Below are 24,512 nucleotides of genomic sequence, written 5' to 3'. Positions count from 1 at the left end.
CCAAGCTAAATACAGTTTTCCATTCTATGGCACCTTTAAGGAAAAACTGAATCGTTTATGGATGCACAATACAGTGGTGTGAAAAAGTGTTGGCCCCCTTCCTGATTTTTTATTTTTTTGCATGTTTGTCACACTTTAATGTTTCAGATCAAACAAATTTAAATATTAATCAGAGATGACACAAGTAAACACAACATGCAGTTTTTGAATGAAGTTTTTTTTATTATGAAGGGAAAACAAAATCCAAACCCACATGGCCCTGTGTGAAAAAGTGCTTGCCCCCTAAACCTAATAACTGGTTGGGCCACCCTTAGCAGCAACAACTGCAATCAAGCGTTTGCGATAACTTCCGATGAGTCTGTTACAGCTCTGTGGAGGCATTTTGGCCCACTCATCTTGGCAGAATTGTTGTAATTCAGCCACATTGGAGGGTTTGAGCATGAACCGCCTTTTTAAGGTCATGCCACAGCATCTCGATAGGATTCAGGTCAGGACTTTGACTAGGCCACTCCAAAGTCTTCATTTTGCTTTTCTTCAGCCATTCAGAGGTGGATTTGCTGGTGTGTTTTGGATCATTGTCCTGCTGCAGAACCCAAGTTCGCTTCAGCTTGAGGTCACGAACAGATGGCCGGACATTGTCCTTCAGGATTTTTTGGTAGACAGCTGAATTCATGGTTCCATTTATCACAGCAAGTCTTCCAGGTCCTGAAGCAGCAAAACAGCCCCAGACCATCACACTACCACCACCATATTTTACTCTTGGTATGATGTTCTTTTTCTGAAATGCTGTGTTACTTTTACGCCAGATGTAATGGGACACGCACCTTCCAAAAAGTTCAACTTTTGTCTCGTCAGTCCACAGAGTATTTTCCTAAAAGTCTTGGGGATCGTCAAGATGTCTGGCAAAACTGAGACAAGCCTTTATGTTCTTTTTGCTCAGCAGCGGTTTTCGTCTTGGAACTCTGCCATGCAGGCCATTTTTGCCCCGTCTCTTTCTTATGGTGGAGTCATGAACACTGACCTTAACTGAGGCAAGTGAGGCCTGCAGTTCTTTAGATGTTGTTGTGGGGTCTTTTGTGACCTCTTGGATGAGTCGTCGTTGCGCTCTTGGGGTAATTTTGGTCGGCCTGCCACTCCTGGGAAGGTTCACCACTGTTCCATGTTTTCGCCATTTGTGGATAATGGCTCTCACTGTGGTTCGCTGGAGTCCCAAAGCTTTAGAAATGGCTTTATAACCTTTTCCAGACTGATAGATCTCAATTACTTTCTTTCTCATTTGTTCCTGAATTTCTTTGGATCTCAACATGATGTGTAGCTTTTGAGGACACTTTTTCACACAGGGCCATGTGGGTTTGGATTTTGTTTTCCCTTCATAAAAAAACTCTTCATTTAAAAACTGCATGTTTTGTTTACTTGTGTTGTCTTTGATTAATATTTAAATTAGTTTGATGATCTGAAACATTAAAGCATGACAAACATGCAAAAAAATAAAAAATTGTTCTTATATTGTTCTTTTGAGAGATGCTGACTGTTCCATGCACCACTAGTCTTGAAAGAAGAAAACATGTTTTCATAGTGATTCCCAACTGTTTAAAGGCATATCCTCTTTTTCATTCCAAACTCAGTGTTTCCCCTACCATTATTTTAGGGGGGCAGCCGACCCCCCCAACGGCAGAGTCACTTCATGAGCATTTGACAGTTTAATTTGAGTAAAACTATCCTCATCATATCATATACACACAGAAATGTAAAGGTATTCATGGCAACCCGTCAAAATAAAATTTCGAAAAAGTTCAAAACAAAAATTATTAAAACCTTATTTTTAAGGGATAATCATACAATATTTCTTCAATGTTTTTAATTGTAATTTTAAATCCCCTTTATTTTCCAAAAAATAAAATTTGTTTCATTTTCATTAATTAAAAGATAAATTAAATGAATGTTTTATGCCTTAAAAATTGCAATACACAACACAGAATTTCTGAGGGAAAAAAAACATAGGGCTATTGTAAGAATAAATGAAACTTGTTTTTTATGCTTTCAAATAATTAGACATGCAAAACACTAAATTTGGTAACAATTAAACAAAAGGTTGGAAAAAATAAAACATTTCATAGGGCCCTAAACATGTAATTTTTGTTAAACTTTTAATAAATTGATGTTAAATTGTTCAAGTTTCATGATTTTAATTTGCTAGACATGCTTTTTGATGAATAAAATTGAATTTCACCATTATAAAGGAATCCAGAAAAATTTAATTAAATTAAATCCCCCAGTTAGGATGGAAATGCAACTCCATTCTCCTCTTCTTCTTCATCTATCTATGCTTGCATTGGAGGAGAGAGGACTGCAGTCACACCAACACCCAACACAAAGGCCTAGGGCTACTTTGGATTCTGGGTCACCTAAATTCTTCACACTGCAGCAGAAGATGCCAAAATGATGCTGACAATGTTGATGTGGATGTGAAGTTGAAGGAAGAGATTTAGTACCGCAGTAAATGTGATTCTTAGTAATAGTTACTAAGTGGTGCTGTTTTAATGTGTAGTAAGTCAGCCTGTTACTACACAATGAAAGCCTGTTTCAGTAAAATATAAAGTGGCCAACTGAGATATAAAGTTGAAAATAAGATATATTATATCATAGTTACAAGAAATATTAATTTACTTTTTCAAGCTCCATAGAATACTACCAATACCACTGGTTAGTCTTTTTTTTAATTTATTTTTTCCTTCTTCCTTTTTACACCTTTTTATGCTGAAGCACTATAGAAGCTTGTCTATGCCTAAGAGTACAAAGAATAATTAAAAGGTAATTGCGGCTTTATATCTCACAATTGTGATTTCTCACAGAGTGACTTTTTCATTTTTTAAACTTAAAAAAATAGGCTTCCGTTACACTATAGAACCTTAGAATAGAAATGTATGTGTGTTTATATAACAGTTCTAGTCAAAGTGTTGATAGGTGGTGTTAGATGAACATTTTTAGTTTTCAACTCATATTTTCAACCATTAGGCTACAATATTTTTGCCTAGTTTACTTGTGTATTGACACCTATTTTTAATATTAAAAATCTGTTATGTAGCATCAAAAAATCTCAGCAGTGTTTTGCCGATTGCAGCAAAAGTAACAGAACTGCTGCATTTGTTTTTTTTTTATATTATTTTGATGAATATCTCTTTCTCCAACAGGCTGCTGCAGGAGGAGCAGGAGACTGACGTCACTCTGTGTGTGAGTTCTGCTGTTCGGCTGAAGGCCCACAGGGCGGTGCTGCTGGCCCGAGCTCCTCACCTCCTGCAGGGAACTGAATCAACTACACCTGTCATCCACCTGCAGGGGATTGAACCTGCATCCCTCAAGGACTTTATGCAGTACATAATGGCATTTTCTGTACTATTACTATAATTAATAGCATTTAAAAATGTAAAATGAAACTATAGATCAGTCCTGTTCCATTCTGTAAAAGACTTATGCTATATGTGTTTGATAACATGTTATATGTTGCACTTTCTGTAACAGAAAAGTGTACACAGAAGACAAGTGCCTGGTGAAGGAGAATAGCGCCTTAAATATACACAACGGCCACTCGCTGGTAGAGAACGGCACTGCTGCAGACAGCCATGATGTTGACTCTCAGGTCAGCTCTGACCCAGGTAAGGACAACTTTTCCAGATATAATTTACATACTTTTTTCTCTTCTGATTTGATCCAGAAATCGTATTATTCTTTATTGATCAGTTCTGCCCACTGGAGCTGCATTTGTGCTAATGTCTGTTTGTGAATAGTAGAGCCAGCATTACATGTTGTGGCCTTGTTACTCATTCTGATTAATTTTTGTTTGTTTGTCAGGTTCAGAGCATTTAGAGCCAGCATCAGGGCTTGGGGCAGATCTTTTGGCTCTGTATCAGAGGGCTGATATGTCTGACATCAGTATCCAGGTGGCAGATAGAGTCTTTTCAGCACACAGGTAAAATCATCTTGACCAGCTTTCTGCAGCTTTTGCATAGATTTAGTCATTTTCTTGTAAATCTAGTATTTATTTTAAAAAGAAGTTTTAGAATTTTGGAAAATTTAAAACAAACCTATGGCATAAAATCATGAAGTAATCAAATCTGTGACATTGTAACCTTATACAGTGTAAAAAAGACAGATTTTCTTTCTTCCATTGAAGCACAGAATTCTCTTTGAAACATTCTCAAATCACGTTGGATAACATGATCCTCGGGCTTTACACAAGTTCATGCAGCTCAAGCAGGGGTGCCTTTGGATAACCAGAGGTCCTTGGGCTACAGAGTTGCAGTAGGCCTCCCTACCCCAAGTAAAAATGCCACTAGGCCATTAGTCATTTCATAGACATTTTAATTTGTGCTAAAGTACGAATTAATTCAAATTGCATGACCTTCCTTCCTTGTTTTTCCATCTGAAAAGTCCTTGATAACATCAGCAAAATGCAATTTTTAGAGAATGTCACTTTCGGTAGAGATAAGCATCTCAAATTCTGTCTGAATTAATAGGATCTATCAACTGTAATCATAGTGATAGTGATTAAAGTAATATGATACTCTAAAGTCTTATCACATTTTAATTGACAAAGGTCTATGCTTAAGTTTGTGCGTCACATTAACTGACAACAGAGTGAGAGCGGAGAAACAGCTCCGGTGGAAGACAAAATCTTCAGATGACACGGATTATATCCACACCTTTGTAAGTTACTCTACCCCTGTTCAACAAAGAGTGTCTCTCTCGTACTGTATCACTTTACAGAAAACTTTTTGTTCAGTTCTGTTCACACAGCAGAGCTTAGCTAAAATTAGCTTGTTAGTCTTGAAAATGTACGGATGTGAGTTTGTTTATAGAATGCAGTTGTTTCTACTGTAAATTCTTATATATAAAATAATTTTTGCAGCATGGTGCATCATGCAGCAGTGTGGGCCCCTGAGCTTCAGCCCATGGAAGTCTGGGCATTAATTTGTCCCTGAGCTTAATTAAGCAAATGATGAACATTAGTTCATCTGAAATACATCTGAAACTTTTTAAAAAGGAAATTAATGTGAAAATATAAACCTTTCTAATATTTTCATGCTTATAGTATCATTTGTAAGGGGAAAAATTGAAAGAATTCAAAATTTAGTGGTCTGATACATTTGGCCCTTGTTACATGGAGATTTACAGATTTCAAGTTTATCATTTAATCAGCTGTGACATTATTTCACTTCCACTGCTTTGGTTTTTTGTGAGAATTAACCACTCAACTGTGGCACTCAAACCCATTGCTTCATGCAGAGATTCAACACTCTGTTGTTAATGGAAACAGAACTGTTACAAAAGTTGAACTAAAACTAGCAGCACCAAATAAAAATTGCACACAAGCAAGTTTGCCAAACACCCAAATTATGGTCTACCATTATTTTAGACAAACAAGTCCCACTCCAAACTCGATATAATGTATCAAAAATAAATATTAATGTTGATATTAATTTTTTCTTTTCTTTTTTTATTATCACACTTTTAGAGAGCTAACAGTAGGTCTAATCATAACAGTGTAGGTAAAATTAGAATGCACATTTTATCAGTAAATGTATATGCAGTATAGATCATATGCAATAATATACCGATACCGAAAAAAAAAATCTCGAATATCAGTCAATACCTGGTCCTGTGCATCCCTAATTTTCAGTTTATGCTAGATTGTCTGACTTCAATGGAGCAAGTTAATGTTGCTAAATCATAAATGCCCAGAAGGTGGCAGACTTACAGTTTACTCCATGATGCAGTAAAGGCGAAGCTAATCAGAAGGAAACTGTATTAAGTAATTTATTCTAATCTAGCACTGAAAACCAATATACAAAACATCACATTTTGCATACACACTAACCTGTAGTAATTAATCTCTAATGATATGCGTGAGCAACACGGGTGATGTTCTGAAGATGAATTACAACACTGTGTATCTGTGTAGTTTCCTGTCATTGAGTAAGTCTTGTTAGCACCTTTGTTTGGTGCTGCAGAGGTTAGAGCAGTTGCCATGACCTGTTACTATAGCAACAGGCTCTCCCTCATCATCAGCCGGTAGCAGCATCTCTGCGGGTTTGGGTTGTATGGATGGAGAAAGACGTCTGCAGTCCTGATCAGTATGTCAGGCTTGAGGTGACTGCTGCAGATCTGTCAGTCTCACTGCAGGATACACACACAAAAACAGCACTGCTAATCCCCGTCTCATCTCTTATTCACTTTCATCAACCCTCCCTCATCTGTCCATACATCTCCCAGGAGATGAGGATCATCTTTTATCACTCACAAACAGTATGTGCCTCTTGCAGACACACACACATTCAGAATGAAATGCTATATACAGTTTTGGGATGGTTTGCACAGATGTACTCGTTGGAACTTCACACATGGCTAGCTTATGAATATTAAATGAATCATGTACAAATAATTTAAAATGACTCTTGAGTAGATTAATTAATAATATGCATTTTTTATCTAAAAATGAAATAACCTTACAATTAAAAATGTTTAGAAATCATGTTAATAAATAAAAATAATTGTTTAACATAAAACAACATAAAAATATTTTAGAGAGAGCAGTAAATCTTATTTCCCTGTTAAAGTATTTGACTTTTATGCATGGATAGCTTATGAATATTAATTAGATCATGTACAAATAATTGAAAATGCCAGATAATTTATTACTATTATTCTAATTTGAAACTAAAATGGCAACATTACAAATAGAAATGTCCAAAAAGCATTTCTCTGGCAAATTGAATTGCAAATTGAATGAATAATAAATCTAATTAGCCAGTTATACCTGTGTCATATCTAATCTGACACTATCATCCACAGCTGTTGACAGTTGCTGAATTTTGTAGGTCAGTGGATAAATGTGTGTATCATCTATTATACAGTTTGATTACCATTGGTCGGGTCCATTTTTTGAGTGTGACACTTTCAGGCTTCTAATCTACCTTAATGTAACCAGTAAATAGAACCCACAATAGCAGTTCTACGAATTTGTGTGAAAAGTGGGATTTTGTTTTATCATTTCACTGGAATGGAAATCAAGCTGTGAAAAAGGAATAGAGTGGAGTGCACATCTGAGGGCTTTCTGACAAATGAATGAAATGGATAACAATTGGAGATGCTTCCTCTGAAATAGATCCATGGCTGCCACAATCCATTTCATCAAATGAGGACAAAATTGGCCTAGGCAAAAAATTTTAGACAATTTTTTGGAAGTATTATTTTTAGCCTCCCTCAGTCACTCATCACTGTAAGAGCTGCAGTTTGTTCTGAGAGGAGACCAGGAGCAAGTGAAAAAAAAGAGTATATTTATAGTGAATATTTATGACAGATGGAGAATAATAGGGCTGCTGGTTGAGAAAGAGATAAAGGACAACTGGGAGGGAGAAGATGTGGGACATAAGAGCATATGAAGTGTCACCGGCTGTATCTAATGCTGCCTTCAGGCAAGTGCATACTTATGGCTTCAGAAATCGTAATTATGATTCGGTGCAACAAATGAAGAGCAAAGGATGTGCATTAAGTATGTAATGTATGCATTATCTATGCATTTTATGTTCTTGTGCTGTTGTAAAGGATGGTGGGAAATGTAGTTTTATAATACAAGCCTGTTGCCTCATAAACTGGTTAGATTAGAACAGTTTTTATGAAAAGTTTATGCTATTCTTCATGAACACTACCAAAAATGCACACTTGATCTCAAAGAAAATGTGGAAATTTTTCATAGGTAAGTGTGTCAAATAATTTTTTGTCTAGGTCTATTCATTTATTTAAAAAGTACATAAAAAATTTGATTTGTACTTCAATAAACATTGGAATTACTTTAATACACCTGCTAAATTTATATATAAGTGCTGTCAAAGTTAATAACTCGTTAACGCAAATTCATTTTAACGACACTAATTATATTAACGCAGCGCACATTTTCTGTTTGACCCGTGGCAAAGCCCGTGGTTGGAGAAATGGAGATGCACAGTGTTGCCAACTTTTCGACTTTGCAGACCCCTGTAGCGACTTTTTTCCCCCCTCTTCAAAAAAGCGCCTAGCGACAAATTTTTAGGGTCAGCCCAAATCTTATTTAGTTACTGAGTCTCGCTGGTACTGTTGCGCGAACGCGAGGTCTTGCTCCCAGCACGCACACACCTCTCTCTCTCTCTCTTTCTCTGTCTGCATTGTTCAGCGAGCGACGGAGAGAAGCGGCACTTTCAGTTAAACAGATATTATGTTGCTTCTCTAATTTTGCATGCAAGTATAGCTGAAATCACAGCACAGTTATTGTCATTATCTTTTTTTTTTGTGAACAATTATTTTTTTATTTTATTTAAAGGCAGACTCAAATACACTAAAAGAAAAAAAATACATGAATACAAAAACTACACATCAAAGAGAAGAAATAAGATCGTAGAAGACCAGATAGTTGATATGGACAATGGTCTTCATGATTGTTCGAGGAGAAAAGAGCAAACAACTGAAGCAGAAACAACAGAATTATCAGTGGGGAGAATTACTTTTCACAAAGGATGTACAGGCAATTCTGTCAGCATTATCACCATTTCTGTCCAAAATTAAAACATTCATATCTATTCAAACAGTTATCAATACACCCCTAGTTCCACTATCAGTCGCAGCAAAAGAGACCACCTTGCAATATTTACCATTACATCCATGAACACCACCCTTCCACAAATGGGCCTCCTGGACCAAAGCAATGTCAACCCTCTTTAGCCACAATAGTTCTGAAAAACTTGAACATTTAAGGGGCCATTTAAACCATTGACATTACAACTTAGTATATTAATTTCAGTCATTACTATCAAATAAGTGAACTGAACAAATGAGGGAAAGTTATACCACTGCAAATGAATTAACTCAAGTCTGCCTTTAAAAACAATTAGCATAAAGAAAACCCACCCCATAAAACTTTACAGACTGGGGTGAAAACCCCAGGCTGCCGCCCTCCCCTGTCTTAATCAGTGACCGTAACATGACAGCCAGTACCATTCTTTAGAACACTGCCATTAGCCCTATTATAAGAGAACAGAATAACTTTGAATTCACACGAGTAATAAAGAAAAAAAGAAAAGAGCATGTATACTCTCTATAACAAGGAAACAAACATAAATAAATGCATCATGTACACTGAAAACTGTACATTAGTGATACCAAGTTTCCTAGCTTACATGAAGAACTCCCAGTAGCCGATTGTCACATGCAGTTCTAGATTAGTAAATCAGAAGTCGAGTCACTCTGTATTATCAAACCCTTATGCCATGTTCATCCCAGGAGAATGAGGAGCTTTGTCCGGTGAGTGCATTAGTGAGTGCTTCATTAAGAATCAAATTCCTGTCATTGTAGCGTAACAGTTTGAAGAGAAACACTCATGGTTTGGAGTGATCCGTTGAAGCTCTGGTTTAAACTCGATGCGCGCGTTCGATCTCGATATCTCTGCCCGCAAGTGATGGGACCCAGATCGGCAGAGACCGTTTCAGAAAGCCAATCGGGTCATCCTTCTCGGCCTCTTAAGGTAGTCCCAGCAGGCGGAGATTACTGCGTCTGCTGCAGTCTTGTAAATCAGTCACTTGTTGCTCTAGGGCATCCAAACTCATAGTGTGTTCGCAGATCACTTTTTTCTGCTCTCTCTGTTCCCCGATTAAAAAGTCAACTTTAGAGCATATACTTTGGATTGTAGTCATGTGAGAGGCGAATTCGGTGCGAATCGCTGCTACATCAGCCTTCAAAATGTCCTCAAATCGCTTTATAGTGATCACCATCTTCTCAGCCTGCCCCGGCCGCTGGTTTTGTTTTCTTCATACTTGGCGAGGATGATGGTAAAAGATAAGCGAGTTTCCGACTGTGTGACATCTCCAGATAACCGGCAAACGAAAAAAACTACCCCAAATGTAAGAAAAGAAGACGAATAACAGTACAAAACGGGTTATATACACGGAGCTCAGCTAATGTGCTTCTTGGCTCATGAAAGCATCACGTGATCCCTCTTATTGTCATTATCTTATGTGTTTTTGATTTCATCAGATGACGGCTCGATTATTAAGATTTTTGTGCAGATTAACATCTGGGAGAGCTGGTTATGTAGTCTTAATGGGTCGCGTTTCAATCACTATTTCATATTCATTCCGTTGTCTGACAACAGAAACAGTAAAATGTATAAATGAAAACAGTTTTATTGAGAATTTAGCTGCATCAAAATACAGTATGTGGGCACAGAGAGAGAGGCAAACAAATCTAATAATAAATAATAAATGTACATTTTGCATTTTCAGAAGAAGTGAGCTGCCCTGTCTGCAAAAATATAAACAGGTTTGTGTAAGTAAATTGCTCAGTGCAAAGAAAGAGAAGTAATGGGAACCTGGTATTTATTTTTTTCATGTGTTTAATAGACATGAACAAGTTCTTTGAAAAACATCTATGACCTTTGATACATGTCTAGTCTTCATGATCTATGTTGACTATGGTTTCAATAACGATAAACCATAAAGCATAAAAGGATGCATAGAATATCCATATTTGTCCATGCCATGTTGATTAGAGTATTAAAACTAATTTAAGGTACATTGAGAACAAATGAAACTGTGCGATTAAGTCACGATTAATCGCGAGTTAACTCATGAAAATCATGCGATTAATCGTGATTAAATATTTTTAATCGAATGACAGCCCTAATATATATTTATATATATACAGGCTATATATATATAATATGTATATATGTGTGTGTGTATGTATATATATATTTATATATATATATATTTTTGTTTACTAGGATGAGAGTTGCTGAAATCGCGTTTGGTCTCGTACTGTATCGTGTATCTTGTCAGTGTGTGCACTTGCTTGGCCATTTGTAGTTGATAAACAGGAAAGTGGGTCCAGCTGAATTGAAACGATCATTTGTTGGATTGGTATAATAAAGGTTATTATACCGCGGCAGCGGTCGCGGCAGTCGTCGTGTGAAGCCCTCTTAGTGTGAAGACCAAAGAGTGTAAAGACCATCGACTCTACCGTGCGACTCCACCGGGCAGGGACACCGGCAAGGGATAGTAGTAGCTTTTTATTTAATTTTTTCATTGATATGTTTATTATTGAAATGTTGTTGTTATATGCATGTGTTAATTTTATTTAATTTCTTTATTTTCTTAAATATGTGGGTAGATAGTATTTATAGAGTTGTAACTTTTTAGTTTTAGTTACTTTTTCTTATTTGTAAGTCGCTTTGGACAAAAGCGTCTGCTAAATGACAAAAGTAAGTAAGTATATATACACACACATACAGTATCTCACAGAAGTGAGTGCACCCCTCACATTTTTGTAAATATTTTATTATATCTTTTCATGTGACGCCACAGAAGAAATTACACTTTGCTACAATTTAAAGTAGTGAGTGTACAGCTTGTATAACAGTGTAAATTTGCTGTCCCCTCAAAATAACTCAACACATAGCCATTAATGTATAAACCGCTGGCCACAAATGTGAGTACACCCCTAAGTGAAGATGTCGAAATTGGGCCCAATTAGCCATTTTCTCTCCCCGGTGTCATGTGGCTTGTTAGTGTTACAAGGTCTCCGGTGTGAATGGGGAGCAGGTGTGTTAAATTTGGTGTTATCGCTCTCACGCTCTCATACTGGTCACTGGAAGTTCAACATGGCACCTCATGGCAAAGAAGTCTCTGAGGATCTGAAAAAAAGAATTGTTGCTCTACATAAAGATAGCGTAGGCTATAAGAAGATTGCCAAGACCCTGAAACTGAGCTACAGCACGGTGGCCAAGACCATACAGCGGTTTAACAGGACAGGTTCCACTCAGAACAGGCATCGCCATGGTCGACCAAAGAAGTTGAATGCACATGCTCAGCGTCATATCCAGAGGTTGTGTTTGGGAAATAGACGTATGAGTGCTGCCAGCATTGCTGCAGAGGTTGAAAGGGTGGGGGGTCAGCCTGTCATTGCTCAGACCATACGCCGCACACTGCATCAAATTGGTCTGCATGGCTGTCATCCCAGAAGGAAGCCTCTTCTAAAGATGATGCACAAGAAAGCCGTTTGCTGAAGACAAGCAGACTAAGGACGTGGATTACTGGAACCATGTCCTGTGGTCTGATGAGACCAAGATAAACTTATTTGGTTCAGATGGTGTCAGGCGTGTGTGGTGGCAACCAGGTGAGGAGTACAAAGACAAGTGTGTCTTGCCTACAGTCAAGCATGGTGGTGGGAGTGTCATGGTCTGGGGCTGCATGAGTGCTGCCGGCACTGGGGAGTTACAGTTCATTGAGGGAGCCATGAATGCCAACATGTACTGTGACAAACTGAAGCAGAGACTGGGCCGCAGGGCAGTATTCCAACATGATAATGACCCCAAACACACCTCCAAGACAACCACTGCCTTGCTAAAGAAGCTGAGGGTAAAGGTGATGGACTGGCCAAGCATGTCTCCAGACCTAAACCCTATTGAGCATCTGTGGGGCATCCTCAAACGGAAGGTGGAGGAGCGCAAGGTCTCTTAACATCCACCAGCTCCGTGATGTCGTCATGGAGGAGTGGAAGAGGACTCCAGCGGCAACCTGTGAAGCTCTGGTGAACTCCATGCCCAAGAGGGTTAAGGCAGTGCTGGAAAATAATGGTGGCCACACAAAATATTGACACTTTGGGCCCAATTTGGACATTTTCACTTAGGGGTGCACTCATTTTTGTGGCCAGCGGTTTAGTCATTAATGGCTGTGTTTTGAGTTATTTTGAGGGGACGGCAAATTTACACTGTTATACAAGCTGTACACTCACTACTTTACATTGTAGCAAAGTACAATTTCTTCAGTGGTGTCACATGAAAAGATATAATAAAATATTTACAAAACTGTGAGGGGTGTACTCACTTCTGTGAGATACTGTATATAGTAAAATATGTCATTTAGTATATATCAGGGTGATGGAACTGTCTTGTCATAATGAAGAAAAAAGCTTTAGGATGAAATACTCGATAGAGAAACCATATTAATTCCGCCAAGACCAAATAATTAATGTTGTCATTTCCATACCATGCTAAAGTATTCTTGTCATGTTGCCATGATAGAAATATATTTTAACAAAAATGCTGCTTAATAATATTTGAAATGGTATACAGTAAAAGTTTTTCAAACCCATATGAAGTCCACAAAAATATAAAATAGTACATTTCTAAGAACTTGGAATGTTTGAACTAGAATTTTAAATGATTTTTATCTTCAGGACAATGTTTAAAACCTAGCTAATCAGCTCAGACAGAGCCACAGTCATCATCATTTTCTAAAATAATACTGAAATAAACATTACATCTCCCTTCCCCAATTTCATGAGGTCATCTTTATTTTCTTGATTTTTTTTTTCCTACATGAACAAGCATATCAGTCAGTGAATAATACATACAAATACACACATGCACATACATCTCCCAGGGCTGTTTTAGCTGGGGTAATGTGGTGTGAAGCGTTTGCAAGTGATAGGGGAAGCTGACGTTGTCTGTGTGTATGTGTATTTCTCCTTTCCCACAGGGCCATTCTGTGTGTGCGCTCAGAGTATTTCCGAGCGATGTTGTGTGGCAGCTGGATGGAGAGTTTACGTCAATGTATCACTCTGCAGGGGTAGGTTATGCAGGACACCCATCAACATGGGATACATGACTGAAATATAGTATAAATACAAATATCAAATACTCTCTCATGCTTAGAAGGTAAAGTATGTGTAAAAGTACTGTACAGCCAGCCAGTTATTTAAACAAAAACTCTATGTAGCTCTTGTCGGATCCTCTTTTACCGATTTCTCTTACTAGGAACTCTTGAGGTTCAGGGCACCTATAAAAGATTCTTTTTGCTCACCATATGTATTCAACTTGATACTGCAGGCCACTTTTACAAGAGTTGATAACCATTTATATTCACAAAACCCGTTAAGTTGAGAGGTCATGTGTGTGATCTCCCATGTCCCACAGTTAAGCATGAGTTCTCAGACAGATCTCCTACCTGATGAGGATCTTCCAGCCTACTAGCTATCAATTATTCATAGCTCAGTCTGTGTCTGGGAAAACCAGGGTACTTCGTGTAGTGTTTCATGCCAGGCAGTTCAATCCATGATGTGTATAAAAATGAGACTTTTGTGTCCATGTATGAGATCAGAGCTGATTTTATTCTAAAACCACACTTAGCATTTACTGTAACAGAACAGGAGAACATAATACTAGTTGCTGATTTCCTGAGCTCAGTGACACAGTGTCTGGAAAAAGTATTTTTCTTTTTTTTTTAATGTTGGTAGTATGGCCCTCCTCATCAGATCTTCAGAAGAGCTTGTTCTGATCTCTGATTCTGGCTGGTCTGCAAGTATAGGTGAAGATGTAGGTGGTGGCCAGAAATCCTCAAAGGTTGAATTTTGGTTTTGCCAGGCTGTGACATAAACTAAATTCTGTCAGGACCACTATTGGCAAAGATGATTGACAATTAGCATATAGTTTGGATTGGCGGTATGGTTCTGTTCTGGGCAAGAACTCCCTGCGCATCCGTGCAGTCTAGCATGGATGAGAGCAGGAAGATCATCGAGAATCAGAATCAAAATTAGCTTTATTGCCAGGTATGTTTACACATACAAGGAATTTGTTTTCATGACAGAAGCTACCGCAGTGCAACAGAATGACAGTGACAGAACAAAAAACCCAGATAATAAAAAGAAGAATTAAAAAGAACAATAAGGAATAACAATATACAAATTGACAATTGTATGTACAGGTATATAACAGTAGACAGTTTTGTATGTACAGGTATATTATGTGCAGTTGAAATGTAGACCAAGTATGTGTGTTAGATAAATAAGTATAACGATCGGTCATTTAAAAAATAAATAAAAAAGTTTAAGTTTTATGAGCACAAATGCTCGCCTTGCTCTGTTCTGTGATGCGCGTTCGTGACGTCACGTAATACGCAATTACGTGGAAAAGGTCACGGTTGACTTAGGCGGAAGTACCGAGTCAGTAGGCTTTTTAATATTAAAACACCCAGGATACGCACACGAAATGGGCATTTTAAACGATAAACTGACACAAAGACATTTGAATATGTGTATATGGTCCTCCTTCCGCACATTTGTAAACACTGACTCGGTACTTCCGCCTAAGTCAACCGTGACTTTTTCAACGTCATTGCGTATTACGTGACGTCACGAACGCGCATCACAGAACAGAGCAAGGCGAGCATTTGTGCTTATAAAACTTAAACTTTTTCATTTATTTTTTAAATGACCGATCGTTTCGCTAGATAAGACCCTTATTCATCGTCTGGTATTGTTTAAAGCCCTTTGAAGCTGCACTGAAACTGTCATTTGGACCTTGAACCGTTTGGGTCCCATTGAAATTCATTATATGGAGAAATGTTTTCATCAAAAACCTTAATTTCTTTTCGACTGAAGAAAGAAAGACATGGACATCTTGGATGACATGGGGGTGAGTAAATTATCAGCAAAGGTTTTTTTAAAAGTGAACTAATCCTTTAAGTGAGTCCTGGTAGGAATGCACATATCCTCACAGAAACTGATATATGATGTTACAGTCTCTGTGAGCTTGTCCAGATCGTTTGCAGACGCCTCAAAAACACTCCAATCAGTAAGGTCGAGACAGGCTTGTAAAACCCGCTCGATCTCGTTGGTCCAGGGCCGGAGTGGGACTCCTTTTCAGCCCTGGAGTTTCAAGCCTTAGACCAGCCCACTTTAGTTCACGACTGACGATATTAAAATGACGTCATTTCCAATTCAGTGCAAATACAGTAGCCTAAGTTTTGCTTCACAGTGAAGATTTATTTGAACAGTTAACACAATGTAATGTTTAACAGTATCAGAATTTTCTGTAAGAATTAGTGCTCATAAATATCTGAGCCATGAAATGAAAAAAATAAAAATCTAATAAATACAAATATAAATTAAGATATTCAGTCCTTAAACACAAATAAAGAATAAAACAAGTATTGCACTGTTATCTGCAAGACTTTTTTAACCACAATATTACTTTCAATGATGGCTTCATCTTTTTTCTTCAAGGAAACATGGCCAACCCTAAAACATTAATAAACGCCTGAGCAGTGTACTGGTCTCTGCAACTTTGTTTATCACAGTGTCATTGTCCAAAGACATGAGAATTTCTTTCTCAGTGCACATGAGCATGAATGCCTCAAGATTCTTCTGGGTTAAAGTGCTTCTGAGCCTGTTTTTTACGAATTTCAATATTGAAAGACTTCTCTCACATGCTACTTGTGTGATGGACAGAGTTAATAGCAACTTGTAGGCGAGTCCAATCACATGGTAGGCGTCAGTTAGAAGATTGTACTGAGAGAGAATGAGATGGACACAAATGACACAGTTTTTACAGGAGGAACAAGTTTTGCTCTCTAGTTCAACATCCTGCTGTTCCATGGAAGGATCAACATCACTTCCTTGTGGCATTTCACTAGCTGTCCTGACAAGGTAACCCTCCAGAGGGGACATCTTTAGTCTGTCCCACTGAGATGCAAGGCTACACAGTTCACCACATAATGTGCCAACTGTAGCTCTTTCGTCAAATTTAAGCAGACATTTGCTTATTTCTTCCAGAGCTGAGCTTTGGAGTCCATTTTCCCTCACGTGAGCAAAGTTTCTAGGGTCTAAACAGGCAAAATCTGAGCAAAGTTTTGCATTAGCAGAAAACCGCCTGTGCATACTGTCTATTACTGTGTCTATGATGACATTGTGTACTTTTACCCTGAAGTCAGCATCTGCTGATGCCAGCTGCTCATCTTCTGCAATCTCTCCTGGCATCTTTTTCTTCTTTCTGATCCTTCTCTCAGAAAGGGCAGCCTGAACTACAAGCTCACACTCTTCCTCCTCTTGCAACTTTCCATTAGCCCACTTCACAAACTCATCAGCTGCACACTTAACTCCTTCAAAGTCCCTGGCACACTTGCTGAGACCCTCCTCTGTCCCCTCAACCAGACGTTGAGCTGTCATGATATCCATTCCCCTTGTCTGTAGGTATTTTGAAAGGGGGGATGTAAGCTCAAAAATGCGAAGGAAGAGTTGAGCAGTGAGCACTGTCTCATATTTCAAAAGGACTTCTATGAATCCCTTTGCCTTGGCCCTCACGGTTGGCTTTTGGATGCGTGTCCTGACTCTTCTCTTCCCACTTCTGCATGCGCTTGTACGATTCTCTTAAAAAAACTGCTATATCATTAAGCAGTGAAAACAGAGATGCACTTTCCACAACACTGCCTGTTGTGTCTACCAGTACAAGATTCAAAAGATGTGAATAACACCAAATATGAACCTGATTGGGGGAATGCTCAGAGAAGAGTGTAGAAAACCCCCTAAACTGTCCCTGCATATTAGCTGCACCATCTGTTGAGTTGCCCACACATGTGCCTATGTCAATATTAAGGTTCAGCAGCACTTTTTTCAGAAGCTCTACAAAACTCTGGCCAGTAGATGACTCACAGTCCACCACAGCAATCAGTCTTTCTTGAATGACATCTGTTACATATCGAAGTATGATTGAACACTGGTCTTTGGAGCTGATATCCTGGGTTGTGTCAAGCTGGACAGAAAACATGCCAGCTTGTCTCACTTCTTCTGCTATAGTCAATTTTATCAGCTGGCCGATGACATCCACAACTTTATTAAATGTTTCTTTTGACAGCAGAGTAACTAGAGCGCCTCTGCCTTTTGCACCAGTTTCATGTTGCTTTTTGCTGTTTTCAATGCAAGTGTTAACATGCTGTTGGAGGCAAATGTCATATCTACTTAAGAGTAGAATCAACTCCAGGATGTTACCATGATTAACAGGAATGTTTTCTAAGCTATAACCTGCCTCTTCTTTATCTCCCCTGTAGCTTAGGCCACATTTGCCTTTGACTTTAATAACGTCCACTATGCGCTCCATCACCTGGCGTTTCTTTTTCACTTGCTCAGCACGCAGTGACATTTGGTTGCTAGTCAACAGGCTTTTCACATCTGCCTTTTGCACTTTCATAAAGTAAGCATCTGCACTATCTCTGTGAGTCTTACTTTTTTCATGTTCCACTATCCTTTGGTGAATGTGTTTCCAGTCTTTCATGCCTCCCTTTATGAAAGGGCCATCACTTACCAAAGGAGTAAATGCCAAACAAACAGAACAGTACAAAGATTGTTTTTTTTCACAGTAAGTCAGCCACTTGCGGTTTGTTCCATCTTTGCTATTGAAAACCTTTGGTATAGGAACATTTGGGGTTTGTTGAGGATGATAAGAAAAAAATGTATCTATATCCTGTGACTGAGGTCGAGCAAAGTAATCAAAACTATCAACAGAATCATCTTCATCTGCCTTGTTCCTAGCTTGTGGTTCTGGGTTCTGCTGCTGAGTTGCTGCCTCTGTTATCTGTCCCTGAGTAGACTCTACTCTCCCTTTCACACTTCCTTCTGTATCCCTAAACTCGAGTGCGCCTGTATTTAATCACAATAAAAAGCATTCTGTAAGCTTTAACGTATGTGGAAAGCATCTTAAGTTGAATTAAAACTAAGCAAATTAAATATTTCAAATGGCAAAACATGCAGGCTTTCATATGACTTTTATTCCCTTTCAATCGTAGGCTTTGTACATTTACTATCTTTTAATAAAAACATAATAGGTCACTAGTAACACTTGAGCATAGAATGTTGTTATAGTTTAACTAATGTCATCATGTTTGCTTATTCACAGACTGTGGTACAACAGCTTACCTGTGGTTTCCACATTGAGAGCATCAGTCTCTTGCCTGATGATACAACTGGGTCCTGGCTCTGTGTTTGTCACTAAATGAAATTTTAAAAATGGTCATATTTCTCACTACAAATTTCCCCTTTTTAGCTTTCTGATCAAGTTAAGTCAGATTTATTAATGTAGTGAATCATCTGATGTCATTAATTATCTCAGGGCATTTTTCATTGAGCAGGTGTAATGTTCATTAATATTAATATTAATTATTCGAATTCTCATATTCATTCAATGACAATCCTACCTGCCCATTCTAGCGTGTTGGGCTCATGACTGGTGCTTGGTTCTGTTACTGGCTCTTCACTGTTAGCATCAAACTGGGCTAGAGGCTGCTGCTGCTGAAGAGCTACAGTACAAGAAAAAGTTTGATACATAAACATGAACGGTGGTTTGCAGACGTTTTGCACACAACGAAAAATGTACTCAGCTTAGTACATTTGGCCGCGTCAGTTTCTAGAGCTTTCTTTTTTTTAATTCTGGCCTTTTCAGCGCCACCTTTTCGCTTTTTATTATCCATTTTGCTTTTGCATCTCTCGCATTTCTCTTGCTGTTGAGCAAGGTGCCGCTGTCGGGGGAGTCAAATGATAATTACGTCATCATTAACCTGCAGACTGCATTCTGCTCATGGGGCTGCGAGAAACTAAATAAAAAGAGTGGACCTGCGCTAAAATAATGAATAAAATGAGTGAGGCTATGGTAAAAAAAATAAAAATAAAATAAAATAAAAGTGCGACTGCTGACACCGGCCCTCGCGGCCAAAAAACGGACCGGCCCACCGGGAATTCTCCCGGTCCTCCCGATTAGCCAATCCGGGCCTGCGTTGGTCCATCTCTTTACAGTCTTTACCACAGGTTTAGCAGATTTCAGTTTCTGCCTGTAGGTTAGTATAAGATGAACCAGGCAGTGATCAGAGAGCCCCAAAGCTGCCCACGGAACAGAGTGAAATGCATTCTTTATTGTTGTGTAACAGTGATCCAATATATTACTGTCTCTGGTGGGACATGTAGCAAGCTGTCTGCTGTCTGCTTTATTAAAGTCCCCAAGAATGATTAAAACAGAGTCTGGGTGTTTTTGTTCTGTGTCTGTGATCAGATCAGTGAGTTTCTGTAAAGCTGATCTTGCATGCGCTTGTGGAGGAATGTAGACACTCACGAGAATGAACGAGCAGAACTCCCGCAGCGAGTAGAAAGGTTTACAGTTGATGAAAAGCGTTTCTAGATCTGAACAGCATATCTTCTTTAACACTGTTACGTCTGTACACCACCTCTCATTGATGTAGAAGCACATTGTAGATGCCCCGTTGATTCTGCTTCGCGATCTGCTCTGATCAGCTGAAAGTTCGGAAGATGAAGCGCGCTGTCTGGAATGGCGCCGTTCAGCCAGGTTTCCGTGAAGCACAGAGCAGCAAGAGTTTGAAAAATCCTTGTTTAACCGGGAAAGCAGAAAGAGTTTGTCTGTTTTGTTGGGTAGAGAGCGGAGATTTGCTAGATGGATGCTAGGCAGTGCTGTCCGGAATCCACACTGTCTGAGCTTCACGAATGCGCCATCTTGTGTGTAGACAACCCCCCAGGGTAAAAAGAACAGAACCAACAAAAGTATTGCAGATTTGTTAAAGTTCAGTAATTTTATGTACACATTTTTGAATTTGTCTGATTCAAAAGAGAATCAGAAGGCTGGATCCTGACTGACAGAGAAGGAGTTGGGAATGGAGGAGGGTAATTAGCTATTGACCAATGCAAAAACGGCTGATAATACTGACGACCTTATATACGGATGCTTAGATAGGTGTCATATTCCTATAGGTAGATGGGGATCAGCTGCGAGTCGGCTGATGCGAGCTTGACTAACGTGACCTGCCAGAACTAACGCTACACTTGATTGTCCACCCCAACTTCCTTTTTCAATTGGAAATTTGTCAACACAGAACTGAAAATTGTGTTGTGCAAATAATTTAATGGGGTCTTTAACAGCACATTTTGAAAAAACAAAACAAAAAAAAAACATTTATTTTTTAATAAGGTCTCTTTTGTTTTGTATGCAAGTTAACTACAAACTACACAGTTTTACTATGTAACATTAACAAAGGTAGATAAATGTTATTAAAAATATATTAGGAAATGCATTAATGTTAACAAATGAGAATTTTGTAGAGCTTGTAAAATGTCATGATCTGAATGTTGTTTTTTTTCGTTGTTTTTGGTTTTTTTAATCAATCAGTCTGGGTCCAGATGAAATGGAAATTCTGCTTCATTTCATGTACGGTGCCATCCTAGACTTCCCACCAGGAACAAATATCAGGTAAACACCCTCTCTAGTGACATTTCCTTTCTTCCAATGTGGTAAATGCAAAAAATGCAATGGCTTTAGTCACATTCCACAGAAATGTCAAGACATATGTGTTTGTCTTTGATTTCAGTCAGGTTGTGTTAGCAGCAGACATGCTGGGCCTGGAGGGGCTGAAAGACGTGGCCGAGATGGTTCTGACTCGGGACTATTGCCGCTTTTTTCCCAAGGTAAGAGAGAGGATGGGGTTACGGCACACACATTCAGTCAATTAGAGGTGAGGAGTGTAAATAGTCTTTTTAAGCAGTGAGTCTGTTGTCAGGTAGCCCCAATAGTACTATCATCTTGTTGTTTATTAGCCTTTAGGGACACATTATGTGATTTGTATTTGTGAGCCAGGAAATCTGGCATTGGTTCAGCTTTTGTAGAGCATTTAATTTGTCAGCCAAAATGGCCTTATCCCTGTGTTGTGGCTCCAGACGAGGATTCCTCTCATTTAAGTTGTCTGATATGGGTGTAACATCTCTTTCTTCAGCCGTATTTTGCCATTTTTTTTTCTCCATCATTTACTGGTAAGTGCTTTGTAATAGTAATTTCTCAAGAAATTTGGAAAGTTGTAGCTTTCATGAAGTTCTTCAGCGTAAGTATGATTTAAGTTGAATAAAATATAATTAAACACCAGATTCAGACAGCTGAACTCTATACTGTATATTAGCCTATGGCAGGCTTCAGGCTATTTATCCACTGAAGTGTCTGAGATGAGGAGTGAATATCAAGAGTCAGTCCTTCTTCTCATTTTCTGCAGCCCATTGATGGAGTTCAGAGATCTGTACTGGACTGCCTCGCTATTACCCATTCTATAGACCTGCAGGATCTCTACTGCACCTGTGTGAGGTGAGGCATTTTCTGCACTTCTGTGGATGCTACTGCTTTAAATAATGTCTTTTAAAATGACTCTCCCTTCTTTTCTGATTGTACTGCTCCATTAAGAGTAATATGCAGTGCACTGTACAGTGCAAATTAATCACTAAATAATAAATGACTAAATGAATCAATAAATAATACGTGTTTCAAAATGCTTTTCATTTCTGAAGTTTTGCTGCTGTCCAAATGTGGATGCAATCGGTTTTGCAGATATTTATTAAACATTTAAAACAAACCCATTTTCACATCAAATGTTAATGTTTGGCACAATTGTTAAACCAAAAATCCCCCCAAAAGAGTCCCCCCATAATCCCTATCAATATTGTTTGTCTCTGTTATTATACATGTGCTTACTCTTAAATCAGTTTGCTATATCAGTGTATTTTCATTGCATTTGCACCTTTGCCTTTGCATAAAATATCTTTTAATAGTTAATAATCAATTCAGTAATAATCAGTCACAATTTACTTGTTAGCAATTAGCTTGTTGATAACATACTTTTAAGGATAGAAAAAACTGTGTACATGCTGGGTACATTTGTAGTAAAGTATATGTGCAAGACACTAGACAGAAGTAGATTTTGTGAAAGTGACGTGGCATACGGCCAAGTTGGGTGACCCATACTTGGCATTCCCTGCACCCTGCATTTAACCCATCCAAAGTGCACACACACAGCCGGAGCAGTGGGCAGCCATTAATGCTGCGGCGGGGGAGAGAGTCGGACTCGTGGTTAGAGAGTCGGACTCGTAATCCAAAGGTTGCAGGTTCGAATCTCAGGCCGGTAGGGATTGTAGGTGGAGGGAGTGAATGTACAGCGCTCTCTCCACCCTCAATACCATGACTGAGGTGCCCTTGAGGAAGGCACCGAACCCCCAGCTGCTCCAGGTGTGTGAACACACTTCATACCACAGGCTCATTCTGGCTACAGAAGGCCCTGATCTTCTTGCAAGATTTCCTTAAGTACTCAGCCCAAGACCAACATCCCCCGAAATGGAGACAGGAACTAACAATTGGAATTTGTATTGATCGAGTTAACACCTTTTGGGACAAAAGGTAATTTTACATGAAAAGTACTGGGAACTGACCCGCCCTCTACAGCGTGTAAAATATTTCTAAACTCTTAGGATCTGTATTACCTTTTAGTGTACTTCTTGTAAGAATGAGACCATTGCACCAGACTCCCTGAGACAATTCAAATTATACCAAACATGACTGTAAATATCACTTGCATTCATGTAGAACATTATATTCTACTATTGACCATTCTGAGTGAGCTGAGTTAAGGGAAGGATGGGTGTGAGGAAGGAAGGGGATGAAAAGGAACTGATGCATATGTGAGAGAGGCGTTGTGATTAGACAAGTCGTCAGCAATGTGTTTGTTCCACATTGGGTATAAAAGGGCCTCTAGGCAGTACAAAAAGCCTGATTTTAATGAAAAATTCTTTCCATCTTTAGATTGTGGTAGCCATGTAGGGGTAAATAGATCGATAGAAATATTAACAAGTATATGTCCCAAGATTTTTTGACTGACAACATGGACGACAGAAAAAAAAAATTGACCTTTAATCATTTCGTACCATCACCATTACTTAATTAGTCAGTTCTGTCATTGAATTGTCTTTGCTGTAAACTCAGCGCACTGCGGTAAAGCAGCTCAGAGAGGCGTGTGAATGTAGGTCGGGATTTTTCCAGTGCCTTATAGATAGAAAGAGAGAGACTGTGTGCGTGTGTTGTTTCTGTGATGTTTTGGTTCTGCCTCCGCCGTGGGTAGGAGGGTGTAGAGTCAAGCATCAGGATGAGAGGCTCTCAGTACAGCATCAATGATCTGATGGTAAAAGATCAGTGCAGCACTGCTGCTTTCAGTTCAGTGCCAGTCCAGTGCCTGCTGAACCTACTGCCCTAGTGTTACTAACCTAGATCATTGGGATAGCTCTTCCAGAAATAACTTTTTATTTGTATAGAGCTTTTCACAATACACATACAGTAGTTTCAAAGCAGCTTCTTTCATTCATAATGTTAATGTTTTTAATACCTAAATGCCTCATGTAGTCCACATTTAGAAGGTTTGAGCAGTTTAAATTTGACACTGACAAATTATCAAGCAGTTAAAATTTTCTATTAGTATATAATGCTTTATAAGTATGTGTATGTATAAAGTTGGATATATACATATAATAGTTTGTTTATCACAGTCATGATTAAAATTATGCATATTAGGATTTAAAGGAATAGTTTACGCATTTCCTCACCCTCAAGTCGTTTTAAACATGTACTGTATGTTTCTTTCTTATGCTGAACACAAAAGAAGATATTTTGAAGAACCAAACAGTTGTTGGTCCCCATTGACTTCCATAGCAGGGAAAGAAAGTCAATGGGGACTATCAACTCTTTGATTACCAGCATTCTTCAAAATAACTTCTGTTATGTTCAACATAAGAAAGAGACTTATACAGGTTTGGAACAACATGAGGGTGAGGAAATGTTGTCATCATTTTTGGGT

At 38.6% G+C, this 24,512-nt stretch overlaps 1 protein-coding gene across 1 annotated transcript in view; it reads left to right on the top strand.

Annotated features, from left to right (window-relative positions):
* LOC306878766 (BTB/POZ domain-containing protein 8-like) overlaps positions 1-24,512 on the top strand; it is a 42,278-nt gene that overhangs the window by 5,243 nt on the left and 12,523 nt on the right. Inside the window, exons 3-9 of the mRNA XM_079431289.1 lie at positions 3,192-3,371; positions 3,520-3,653; positions 3,850-3,967; positions 13,563-13,652; positions 21,023-21,103; positions 21,222-21,318; positions 21,894-21,982. Of these exons, the coding sequence (XP_079287415.1) occupies positions 3,192-3,371; positions 3,520-3,653; positions 3,850-3,967; positions 13,563-13,652; positions 21,023-21,103; positions 21,222-21,318; positions 21,894-21,982 (789 nt within the window). The remainder of the gene's footprint in view (positions 1-3,191; positions 3,372-3,519; positions 3,654-3,849; positions 3,968-13,562; positions 13,653-21,022; positions 21,104-21,221; positions 21,319-21,893; positions 21,983-24,512) is intronic.

Source organism: Barbus barbus (assembly GCF_936440315.1).
Source record: "Barbus barbus genome assembly, chromosome: 13".
NCBI classification, from domain to species: Eukaryota; Metazoa; Chordata; class Actinopteri; order Cypriniformes; family Cyprinidae; genus Barbus; species Barbus barbus.
Note: the sequence above shows the minus strand (reverse complement) of the source record. Positions and strands in the feature narration are given on the sequence as shown.